The sequence below is a fragment of the Heteronotia binoei genome, chromosome 3 (assembly GCF_032191835.1).
Source record: "Heteronotia binoei isolate CCM8104 ecotype False Entrance Well chromosome 3, APGP_CSIRO_Hbin_v1, whole genome shotgun sequence".
In the NCBI taxonomy this organism is placed as follows: Eukaryota; Metazoa; Chordata; class Lepidosauria; order Squamata; family Gekkonidae; genus Heteronotia; species Heteronotia binoei.
Window position 1 is genome coordinate 22,882,997 of NC_083225.1, and position 12,432 is coordinate 22,895,428.

At 48.8% G+C, this 12,432-nt stretch overlaps 1 protein-coding gene across 1 annotated transcript in view; it reads right to left on the reverse strand.

Moving 5' to 3' along the window:
- FGFRL1 (fibroblast growth factor receptor like 1) overlaps positions 1–12,432 on the reverse strand; it is a 101,561-nt gene that overhangs the window by 21,453 nt on the left and 67,676 nt on the right. The window contains exon 2 of the mRNA XM_060233580.1: positions 747–827. Within this exon, the coding sequence (XP_060089563.1) occupies positions 747–827 (81 nt within the window). The remainder of the gene's footprint in view (positions 1–746; positions 828–12,432) is intronic.

Here is a 12,432-nt window from a genome sequence, read left to right on the forward strand (position 1 = left end):
CTAGTGAGGCAGGCAGGTCAGAGGTCACACGGTGATCCTGACCCTCTGTGGTCGGGCCCACAGCTCAGCCTTGAGGGCGGTTCCTCCCTTCCTGGCCACATCCAAGCCCACGTGGGACTTTGGTGCCCACCTGCCTGAACACACAAAAACGGGCATTTCGGAGGGCTGCTGCTGGGCAGTGGACAGGCAAGGGGCAGAGGTGCAAAGGCCCAGGGGGAGAAAGGGGGGGTGGCTTCTTCCTCCTATTTTCCCCAAGGACTTAAGGGAAAAAAACCTTCCAATGGAAAAATTGCAGAATTTTGAGTGTCACTAGAAATAAAACTCCTGGGAGTGTCCCCCCCCCTTTCTTGTTTTATGTCAGTCGCAGGGGAACCCCACGGCCGAGCTGGCTGCTGCTGGGGCCATTCAAACAAAGGTCCCTTCCTTAGCAGTGACCACCCTCAACCAGGATCCCCGCAACTGCCCCCCCCAGTCACAACCCAGAAGACCACTCATGAAGACTGCTTCCAGGCTGGAAAGGGCAGAGCGGTAGGGAGACAGAGAGCATACAGGAAAAAACGAAGCAATTTACTTTGAATTCTTTTAAATATTTTTCCAATACTCTAAAAATCAGAAAGACAGACTCCTCTGTGTAAAACTGCACACGAAGAGAGAGAGAGAGAGAGAGAGAGAGAGAGAGAGAGAGAGAGAGAGAGAGAGTGAGTAGCAGAAGGAGAGCGGTGGTGAGAAGATGCCTCTTGGCTTACCCCAGAGCTTCCCAGCATGATCTTCGGAGTCCGCATTGGGGCCTTCAGGCACCACACTCTCCCTACCAGGGCTGGCATCATCTGGAAGAAAGAGAGAGAGGGAGGGAGGGAGGGAGGGGGGTTACAACAACACACTCACAGGGAGGGCAGTTTCTGGGTTGCAAGACACGTGGTGGGCATGCCACCATTCCACTCCAGCAAACGGAATGTGTCTGGAATGATGCTTTCGGGCGGAAGTCCCTCTCAGCTGCCGGCCTTTGGGAAGGAAAGGACAAAAGAGGTTCTCCTCCCAGAGGACAGTACCTCATTCCTCATCTGAAGACATGTGCATGCACACAAAAGCTGACATTCTGAATAGCACTTCAGTGGACTTCAAGATGCCACAGGACTCCTCCTTTGTGCTATTCCTTCAGACCAACCCGGCTGCCCACTTGCATGTATTTTGCTGCTCAATTTCTTTGCTGCTTCTCAGGTTTTCAGTTGGCTACTAACAGGACAGGAAACTAATTAATGTTCCTATTAATGCAGAATCAAAGTTCTTTGATTTATGTTTATGGGCGGTGTTCTTAAGGAAGAGATGGGACAGTTCTGCACTCCTTACACATGATGGCATAAACCAAAACCACAGCTGAGAAGGCTTCTGGGAATCAGACTTGGGGAGGCAACGCTCCGTAGCTTCTAGAAAGATCCCGGATGCTAAATGTTTTTATTTCTTTTTGAGGGCAGCAATGTTGGTCTGCAGTCTGGAAAACATTCAGGTCAAGAGAAGCACCCTGGATGTCTCGAGTCTTCCTTTATCGCCACTGTTGTCCTGACTCTGCTAATCTGTGAGGACTTCTAGGCTCTGCACCAGTCGCTGCTGCCCCTGGGAAATGTGGGGCCGGGGAAGACAGCAGCCCCCTCCTAGATCAGGAGCACAAGGAGGGGCTCACTCGTCCCCCAACGGTGGGGATGGGAGAGGGTCTGCTCTGGGGGCTCACTGGATGCACACAAGAGGGGGTAGGGTCCCATGGCCCACAAAGGGACCAGCCACCCAACACACAACGATCCCAGCCAAACAAGAGGCCCCTCCCTCCTCATCCTCTTTTGATTTAATTTCAACCCACTGTTTCTGGTCCTACCGTCCGGGGCCACAGAAAACAATTCCACGCCATCCTCTAGATGACAGCCCTTCAAGTACTTGAAGATGGCGATCCTATCACCTCTCAGCCGCCTCTTCTCCAGGCTAAACATCCCCAGCTCCTTCAACCTTTCCTCATAGGACTTGGTCTCCAGACCCCTCACCATCTTCGTCGCCCTCCTCTGGACCCGATCCAGCTTGTCTATATCCTTCTTAAAAAGTGGTGCCCAAAACTGAACACAATACTCCAGGAGAGGTCTTCCCAGAGCAGAGTAAAGCGATACCATCATATCATGTGATCTGGACACTAGATTTCCCCAACGGGCCAGCTGGCTGGGGGGGGGGGGACTGGAGCCCCCCAAACTGGGGGGACCCTCCTTGGGATGTGGCAACCCTCCCTTTCAAGCATACAAACCATTGTTGTCTGATTTTGTCACCTGAGAAACCACAGGGGCTGCAAAAGCCCAAACCCCAGAGAGGATTCTGGCACCTTAAAGACCAGCACAATTCCTGGGCGTTAGGTCCTCGCCCGAAACAGCAGAGCCTTGGCGAGCTTCGTCCCTGAGAACAGGAGGCACCAGGATTGGAGCACCCACAGTCTGGCGGGTCTGGTTGCCTTGCACCACCTCCAGGGGGCTACTGGGCCGGTCTGAACGGACCTCTGGGTGGGGAGCAGACTGGAGTCTCTGTACAGATTCAGGCCATGGCCTGAGGTTTGCCTGCTAGCATTGTCTTGCACTTACTCTGCTGAATCACTGAGTAAAAGATGCTGATCCCAACTTGTTCTTCCCTGCTGAACACAGCATTTTACACTGGGGGAGGCTCTTCTAGGCACTGGGTCAGATTTTTTAGCAGTGGAGCCTGACTCACAAAACCCAGTGCCAAAACAAACCAAGACATGACAAAACTGCTTATCCTCTGAGATTGCCCCCCCCCCCCTCAGCTGAGCTTGGGTCCTGGGCGTCATTAAGGGAGGGCTTACCCGATTTGCACAGAGCCCCTTGGAAAGAAGAAAAATATACAGAGTGAACGAAAAGGGGAGAACATAAAAGCCACCAGCCCCAAAGCCAGTCCCCGGAAGGGCCCTCCTTGTGCCAAAGTCGCCAACAGAGCAGAAAGGAAGGGGAGCAACACCCCTCTCCGGAAGACAAAGGCTGGCTAGACCGGACAGGCAAGACCTTCCATCAGAACTCCTTCCAGTTTGGGCTGTGAAGCTGTGTTTGCTCAGGCAGCACAATCGAGCCTGTCTGCAACGCGGAAAGATTTGGGAGCCAAAAGGGAGCAACACTTGCAGCTAAACGTTGGCCATACAGAGAACGAAAAAGCAACTTCACGCATGCTCAGAAATCTTCAAAAGGAAGGACTTGCTCTCTTGAGCTGTTTTAATTGCAGAACACCCCCCCCCCCCCGTAAAACTGGTAAACAGAAATTGGGAGAATTTGAGAGAGAGAGAGACGGAAAACATGGAGAGCCCCGATTCCCCCAGTTTGTGCCACACTGGAAGACCATGAATGCCCTTTCAGAACCTGACACCCTGTGCCAATGGATTTACGTGTGTGTGTTGAGGTCTGTGATTCCTGCTTCAGGCGCCGTCTTCCTGCAAGCCCATGCTATGCCCTTAAGAGAAAAATGAAACATTGACGGAAGCACTTAAAACCTGCCTGCCAGGTCTCCAGGACTCTTTGAGAAGAACTGCACGTCTGTCCAGGAACGAGAAGCTCCCAGAAGGGACCGCCCCCCTTGCCTCCCACACCCTGTAAGGAGACAACAACCCCATCCCCTTCTAGAAGGGTGTGCTGCTTTCATGCTTCCAGGGCATCGCAGGAAGCAAAACCGAACAGATTCATGAGAAATCATTTTGAATACATATGAGCTCATTCCTAGTCGCAAAATCACATGGCAGAAGAATGCCGGAGACAAGAGGTTTTGAGACTCTCCAAGGAAGGCCTGAGCATTTTACCAAGGAAGGCAGCAAAGGGTCCTTCCGAGGCCAATCCGAAGCCGACTGCTCGGAGGATGGAGGACACAGGCCTGGCCAATGGAGGATGCACAGCCGCCCCCCCCTCCCCTGCCTCCCAGCCCCTCCCACCCCCACCTCCGAAGGACGGGCATTCTCCACCCGCCTGCCAAGTCTTTCATGTGAAACAAACTGCTGTAGATCCTTTGAAGACTCGGCTCTGCTCATTATCCAGCCAAATCCTCAAACTGGAGGGGGGGGGGGACAAATGCAAGACTTGGAAAAACCTTCCTCCCCCTCCCCCCAATAAATCAAGGGAAGGGGGCTGAAGTTAAAACGGACTTAACTGTGAAAGAAAAAACCCTTCAGCCTTTTGCAGGGAAAATAGAGCAAAGTCTGGAGCCCCATGGCACAGTCCAAGGTCTGCAGTTTAATCCTAGTGGAAGCTGGGTTCAGGTAACCGGCTCAAGGTTGACTCAGCCTTTGGGAAAGTGGAGATGACAGGGGAAGGCAATGGCAAACCACCCCGTAAGAAGTCTGCCATGAAAACATACTTTTTTTGAATAAACAATTTTTATTAGTAACATATGGTAGCAAAACTATATCTACAACTTATAAAAACTTAAAGAAAAAGAAAAAAATTTTCTACCCCATATCTTACTTTTCCCCCACCCCTCCCCCCGTTACTTGACCCCCGCCAGTGTTATTTACTTAAAGGAAACAAATATTAAAGGTACCCTTAACTGTTAAAAAAACCCCCAAAAGTTATATTCTTATTTTTAAAAAAACTTAATCATTATCAAAGATTGCCCAATGTCCTTTTATTTTCCACTCTTTTTCTACGTATCTTCTGAACTTCTTCCACTCCAGCTTAAAAAGTTCCAAATCATAGTCTCTTAATTTTCTTGTTAACTTGTCCATTTCACTCCATGACATAACTTTTATAATCCAATCCCATTTCTCTGGTATTTTTTCTTGCTTCCACAGCTGCACATACAATGTCCTAGCAGCTGAGAGCAAGTACCATATTAAACTTCTGTCTTCTTTTGGAAATTTTTCCATTTGTAATCCCAGCAGAAAAGTCTCTGCCACTTTATTGAATTCATATCCCAAAATCTTAGAAACCTCTTGCTGAATCAGTTGCCAAAACATTTTGGCCCTTTCACAAGTCCACCACTTATGGTAGAAAGAACCTTCTGCCATGAAAACATTTTGATGCGACGTCACCCCAGAGTTGGAAATGACTGGTGCTTGCACAGGGGACTACCTTTACCTTTATAGCAAAGTCATGGCTACTGCAATACAGGGGAAACCAGACATCTTTTTGATTTTTTATCTCAGCAACAGCAAAGGAATCACCTACAAACTACAGGTGGGCAGCCATGTTGGTTTGAAGCAACAGAGCAAAGCAGGAGTCCAGTAGCACCTTTAAGACCAACAAAGTTTTATTCAGAATGTCAGCTTCTGTGTGCATGCACACTTCGTCAAATGATGAAATGGGGCACAATGAGCAGTGCTACATGCGGACAACTGGAATTTCACACTCTCCATCTTTCTCTCAAGGGAAATAACCGATTCAAAATGAGAATGTCTCTGATCCTGTGGTACAAAATATGGCCTGTTTCTTGCCGATGATCTTACACTATTTGAATGCCAATTCTGCTTTTTGATTTCAGACACACGTGATACGATTTTGCTTTGTTTGACCTTCAACACACGTAATCTTAAGGAATGCCTATAGTGCCCAGCAAGTTCACAAGAGAACCGCAGCCTCCCTTTTCTCTGACCTTGGAACTTATCAGTTAAGAACAGCTGGGAGAAGAGCTCTGAGTTTTGCTTTTAGTAAAAAGACACCTAGCAACTGGGGGGGGGGGGTGTTGGATGAACAATATTTCAAATGCTTTTGCTGCTTTTTCCTTTGCATGCCTAGGCCTGCTGATGTTATTAATTGCTATGTATTGTGTATAAATATCTGACCCTACCAGAAGTGGACAGTTCTAACAAGAAATCTTTTGCTGTGACTGTGTATCACTTCCAATAAATACCTTATTTGACAAACAGCAAAGAGGCTGAGTTGATGAGAGCTGCGCAGAATCTGACAGAGGCCTGTCCTCAGATGTGAAAATCCAATAGATTTCTTACTGGTATGTCTTTCTCAGAAGGGAAAGTAAAGCCTGACCTCATCATATCTCAGAAGCTAAGCAGGGTCGTTACTTGGATGGAGGACCAGCGAGGGAGGCCCTGCAGAGGAAGGCCACGGTCCACCACCACCTCTGCCTCTCACAAGCCTTGAGAGCCCCTCGCTGCAGTTGCCATAAGACAGGGGTGACTGGACAGCACACGTGTACGTCCCACTTGTCTCTGGGGTGAAGCTCAAAGTAACTTGAAGCGGCACTACCAGGGGCATAGCCAGGATTTGCTAAGGTTGGGGGCTTTTAAAAAATTGAAGGGGCACCTGGCTATACCCATGCTTAGCCCATTTTCTCTCAGCTCCCCTTCCAGGAATGAATTTGAATGTGTGGGCTAGCGTGACCCCCTCTCCATGTCCATGCCCCTCCTCCTCCTTGGGATGGGGGTTGTGCATTGTCCTGGCCAAGGCGGGAGAGGGTGAAGGGAGAGAGGGGGGGTTGGCTGGTCCCCCCCTGCTGCCACTTTCATCCCATCCCCAGCAGGTTGGACCAATGGATGCATTTCCTGCAGCCCACAACACAAACTCTGCGGTGAACAAGAGGTGCTGCAGGCCTTTGCAGGTGAGACAGGACAACTGCAATATCACTTCTAGGCTTAGACAAAGGAATGCTCCCATCTCCTTTTTATCTTTAGCTATGGGTGGCGGGGTGGGTGGTGGGTGGGTGGGTGGGTTTACGGCTGCCCAAAGGTGGCAGGGTTATTCTACTCCCTAGGTTCTCCTTTAAAGAACCTTTGCCATGACATTTTATTTTTTTGCCTGGTGTGTTTGGGGTGTGCGTGCAAAATTTTCTTCCCCAAATACTGGAAGTCGTCTATTGGAGGGAGGGTAAACAGATGCCTGTGGTCCAAATGGTGGAAAGTAAGTTGATTTTCTTATCCTGAAACTCACTTTAGAGAAGAGGCTGAATGCATTCCTCAATTCATTAATTAGGTTTCTAGCCCTCCCTCCCCTGTGCTGCAGGGCTCAGGGCAGGTGACAACAAGGATCAAACAATTCAAACATGGGTATGTTTTTTTAAAAAGGTAGTCCCCTGTGCAAGCACCAGTATTTTCCGACTCTGGAGTGACATCACATTACAACATTTTCATGGCAGACTTTTTGTGGGGTGGTTTGCCATTGCCTTCCCCAGTCATTTACACTTTACTCCCAGCAAGCTGGGTACTCATTTTACTAACCTCGGAAGGATGGAAGGCTGAGTCAGCCTTGAGCCGGCTACCTGAACTCAGCTTTCGCCAGGATCAAATTCAGGTCATGAGCAGAGCTTAGGACTGCAGGACTGCAGCTTTACCACTCTGCGAACACTAAAACCTATATAAACATCAGCTAATACTAACTCATAGATAGTAGTCAGGCATAAGTTAACAACTGCTCCCCATGAAGCTTTCTGTACGTGTGCCCTTAGAAGGTAAATTGAGTCTAGGCAGTGGTGGTGAGAAAACAGCGGAACAAATAGTGCAGGGTAGATAGTGCTGAGGCCAATATAGCTAGATTTCCATAGCCTCGGGGGGGGGGGGGGACTCCGTTTTACAGGTCTGGCGGAACTGCAATAAGTTTTGCCCTCAGGAGAGTGTTCCACCAGGCTGGTGCCAGAACTGAAAAGGCTCCAGTTCTGGTTGGGGCTAAGCAGAAGTCTTTTGGGCTGGCGATCACCAGAAGATATCGACCCATTGAGCAGAAAGCTCTTCAAGGTATGTAGTGGGAAGAGAGAGTCCTGCAGATCTGCTGGTCCCAGACTGCACAAGGCTTTGAAGGTTAGCACCGTTCCCTTGCACTTGACCTAGGACTCAGCCATGAGCCAGTGCAGCTGGCGGAGCACTGGTTGGACGTGGGCTCTTAACGGCGTCCCAGTAAGGACACATGCCGCCTGCTGCACTTGGACCAGCCGAAGTTTCTGGGTCAATCTCAAGGGCAGCCCCATGTAGAATGAGTTACTGTAGTCCAGTCTGGAGGTGACCACTGCATGGATCACTGTGGCTAAGTCGTGAGGAGAGCGATAAGGAATCAACTACTTGACCTGCTGAAGGTGCTAAAAGGCTGATCTGGCAACGTTTGTGATTTGGGCCTCCACTGAAAGGGAAGCATCCAAAACCATACCCAAGCTCTTTACCATTGGCACTGGTGTCAGTAACACTCCATCCCCCGCGGCTCAGGCACAGGGCCGCCATCTCTGATGGGTTTAATTTTAGTTGACTCCTTTAACCAAACAGCCACGGCCTCCAAAGCCCTGGCCAAAGTGCCTTCTCATTGGCTCTCTCTTTAGTGACCTGCTCTTTGAGGGTCCCTCCGGTTACCCATAGCAACCCTTGTACTGGATAGGGCAAAGCTTCCTGGTTTCTATTTTAGGTGGCTGCACCAAGTCACAGAATGACAATAAGTTACATTTTTAAAGCACGTGGTTGCTGACATCAAGTGGTTTCCAGAAATATATATTAAAAATCACCTTGAAGTAATTTCATAGAGATTTCTCTCCTGCCACATGCCTCCTTTAGTGTTCACGGGGACTTTGACCCCTGCCCAGGAGTGCCACGTGCTTTCTTGGCAGCCCAGTTCAATAGTTGCTTTGCACAGGGAGAGACCATTGTTCTAACAAGCCCACACAAAACTAAATGCTTTTGCTTCCCCAGCACCACATGCTGAACGAGCTGCTCATGAACACCTATCATCTGTCATCAGGAAAGGCCTTGGACTCATTGTTCTCAAAAGAAAAACAAGCCCCAGGAATCCTGGGGGAAACAGCATGAGCGTGGGTCAGGGCGCCTTTGCCTTGGACTTCGGGAGGGTGCTCTGACTCAGCCAGCAGCAAACACCTCGCTCTCAGCTAGCCAGCCCAGGCTACAGTCCACCCAGCAGCCCAGTTGCTCCATAATGGCCCCCAGGGCTCTTCTGGGCAGCCCCCAGACCAGCTCTCCTTGGCAACAGGGCAAGGCCAGCCCCTGCCCTGACCAGCCGGGTGTGTCTGATGTCAGCGGGCCTGCAAGCCTCATCCCACACACCAGCCGGCTTGGGAGGGACATACAAAGCAACCTTTGAACTGAAGCCTGAGACCTGAGCGGCTTCAAAGACCCTGTGTGTGTGTGTGTGTGTGTTTGGGGGGGGGGGTCTGCATGTGTTCTTAAGGCTGCTGCTGGCTGAAAGCACCTCTCTGTGGAGGACCAAGGGAGGGGGGTTAATAAAGGAGAGAGTGAAGGGGTGGAGGGAAGGCAGTGTGACGAGGGGAAAGTGAGGTAATCTGGTCAGGCTCGAGGAATCATTAATGAAGCTTTCCATCAAGGATGCCTGAAAAAGAACCACCTCTGCTCTGGTTTAAGGATCTGTTGCAAAGCCCCAAAGAAGGCCTGAACCGCACTGGCCTCCCTCTGGCAAGGCAGCCTTCTGGCTTGTGAGCAGCTCAACAGAATTCAGGCCAAGGTTTCACTTCCATGATTTTCAGTTCTCCGGGAGCAAGAGAAGAGCGTTTCCACACTAGAGAACTGTGTTGGCCACTCCTCGGAACAGAAGAGCAGCCCTGCAGGATGAGACGCGTGGCTCCTCTAGCCCAGCCCCCTCTTCCACACAGCCACGGCACGCCCACACGGTCTAACGGCAGGCCTTTTCTGTAGCAGAAACTCCTTTGTGTATTAGGCCACACCCCTCTTATGTAGCCAATCCTTCAAGAGTTTACAAGGCTCTTAGTACAGGGCCTACTGTGAGCTCCAGGAGGATTGGCTACATCAGAGGTGTGCTGCAAAAAAAGCCCTGCCTACCAGCACCCGTTGTAGAGGCCAACGCTTGTCCCCTCCTGTTGCCCTCCAGCACTGGGGCCTAGAAGGTCACATGGAAGTCCCCCCCTTCACTATTATGACCAACAGCCACTAATGGACCTAATCGGTTTGTCTCAGTCTCCCCCCACCAAATGACTTAAGCTTAGTAGTCGTTGCTATGTCTTAGGACAGTGAGTCCCATGGATTCATTATGAACAAGTACTTCCTTACAGCTACTCCGTATCTACTGCCCATCAATTTCATTAGATGTCTCTAAAGTCCAGTGTTTTGGGTGGGACAGAAAAAGCACTCTATGCTCATTATACATGCCAGACCCATGGTGTCTAAGGAATCAGGGCATTGACTCAGGGGCACCAGACTAGGGTAGGCAACTCCTGGGGAGGAGGTGTGGCTGGAGAGAAGGGACCTCAGAGAGGAACAATGTTCTCTCCAAGGGAACTGATCCCTGTAGGTTGGCAATCAGCTCTAATTCTGGGAGATCGCTATGTCCCACCCGGCAGCTGGCCACCCTACATGGAATCCATGGAGAGAGAAAGAACTGGAGCAACCTAGAAATTTAATCTGCCATACTGGCCTCTCCACTTTTCCTGTGAAAATGAAAGACTCCCTAAATTTTCTTATTTACACGAGGATTCGCTCATCGCTATGACAGCGTGCACGACCTCAGAATGCTTCTCCTTTGTGGGAAAGGAAAGGGTGCCCCATGTCTCGGTTGGTCCACAGAAAGAGAAACAGCTGGAGAGAATAACTTAACTACCAAAGCTCCTTACCGCAGTCTAATTGGACAGCTGATTCCCCAAGCTCCGTTCCCTCTCCTAAAGAAGAATAAAGAGAGAGAAATGTAGCCTTGGCTCCTGATGAGCCAGTTTCTCTTCGTTATCCAGACATAACCATGACCAATTAGCACCATCATGCTTAGCTACAACTTGAAGAAGAGACCAAGGCAGAGCATGACTAGCCTTAATTTCTGCTTTTACACAGCAAATGAAAAAGGAATTGTGAGTTCTGGAAAATGCGGCCAATCCAGTTAAGGGAAGGAGAGATATACAATGCAAGACACAACTGTCAAGACCCCTTGCCATTTTTAACGTTTTACCCGGATAGATGTTGGAAATGTAAACATCATGAGGGGTTTTTTTTTTTTTCCATATGTGGTGGACTTGTGAAAAAGCGAAAAAGTTTTGGCGGATGATACAACAAGAAATCTCTAAAATTTTGGGATATGACTTTAAGAAAGTTGCAGAGACTTTTCTGCTAGGATTACAAATAGAAAAATTTCCAAAAGAAGACAGGACTTTAATTTGGTATTTGCTCTCAGCTGCTAGGACATTGTATGCGCAGTTGTGGAAACAAGAAAAAATACCAGAGAAATGGGATTGGATTGTGAAAGTTTTATCGTGGAGTGAGATGGATAAATTAACAAGAACTTTAAGAGACTGTGATTTGGATGTGTTTAAAAATGAGTGGAAGAAATTTAAAAGATATATAGAACAAGAGTGGAACGTAAAAAGACATTGGACAATTTTTTAACGTGAATGAGAAGAAAAAGACACTGAACTTTGATTGGTTAGGGGTACCTTTATAATTGAATTTAAATATATAACTTCGGGGAAGTCTAGCAACGGAGGGAGGGGGATAGAAAATATCATGGGTTAGAGATAGTAAGCATATAATTAAACATTATAACCATATGTTATCAATAAATTGTTAAAACACACCATTTTTAATGTTTTACCATCTTGCGTTTGTGTGCTGAAACACCTGCTATGCTGCTGGGAAAACAAAACTATTTAGGCCCTCTAACACTGTTTGCCTTTCAAGGTCAGCCTTAAGTGTTGGAGTGTTTTTCTAACTAATACTGTGATGTGAGAATGTCCACCTTGTAACAACTCAGTGTTTTGAACTTATCTTGTGCCAGAAAGTTAGGCGTGCGTGTAACGGCCAATTGCTTCTATATATATATTACCTGCATCCCACCTTAATTTCTTCACTGGCCTTGCCAGTGGTACTATCCTGTCTTACAATAAATGCTAATCCCGATGAAATGGAGAGTCGTTATTATTGAAGGTAGTCACAGACCTGACAACAGCATGCTTCGTTTGCATCGGCCACGTGCCCTGGTTTAGGAGAAAGACTTGGAAAAGAACGGTCAAAGCACTAGCATTTGTTTTCCTTAAAAGTGAATCCCTCCCTCCCTTCCACCCCTTAGAGGTATGGGGAACTGAAAAGCACAGTGGAAGATAGTGTAAGGGTAAGAAAGAAACCGGATGTCCCACAAGAAGATCCCAGTAATGGTTGCCAGAACAGGCCACCTTGTTTTCTGCCAGGAGACAGGACCCTAGAGATGGCAGATTGTGCTGGGAGTGTTTCCATCAGGGAAGTTCAAGCAAGTGTTCCTGTTCACAACAAGTGCCAAGCAGGCTGTCAAGAAGAAGAAGAAGATATTGGATTTATATCCCGCCCTCCACTCCAAAGAGTCTCAGAGCGGCTCACAATCTCCTTTCCCTTCCTCCCCCACAACGGACACCCTGTGAGGTGGGTGGGGCTGGAGAGGGCTCTCGCAGCAGCTGCCCTTTCAAGGACAACCTCTGCCAGAGCTATGGCTGACCCAAGGCCATGCCAGCAGGTGCAAGTGGAGGAGTGGGGAATCAAACCCG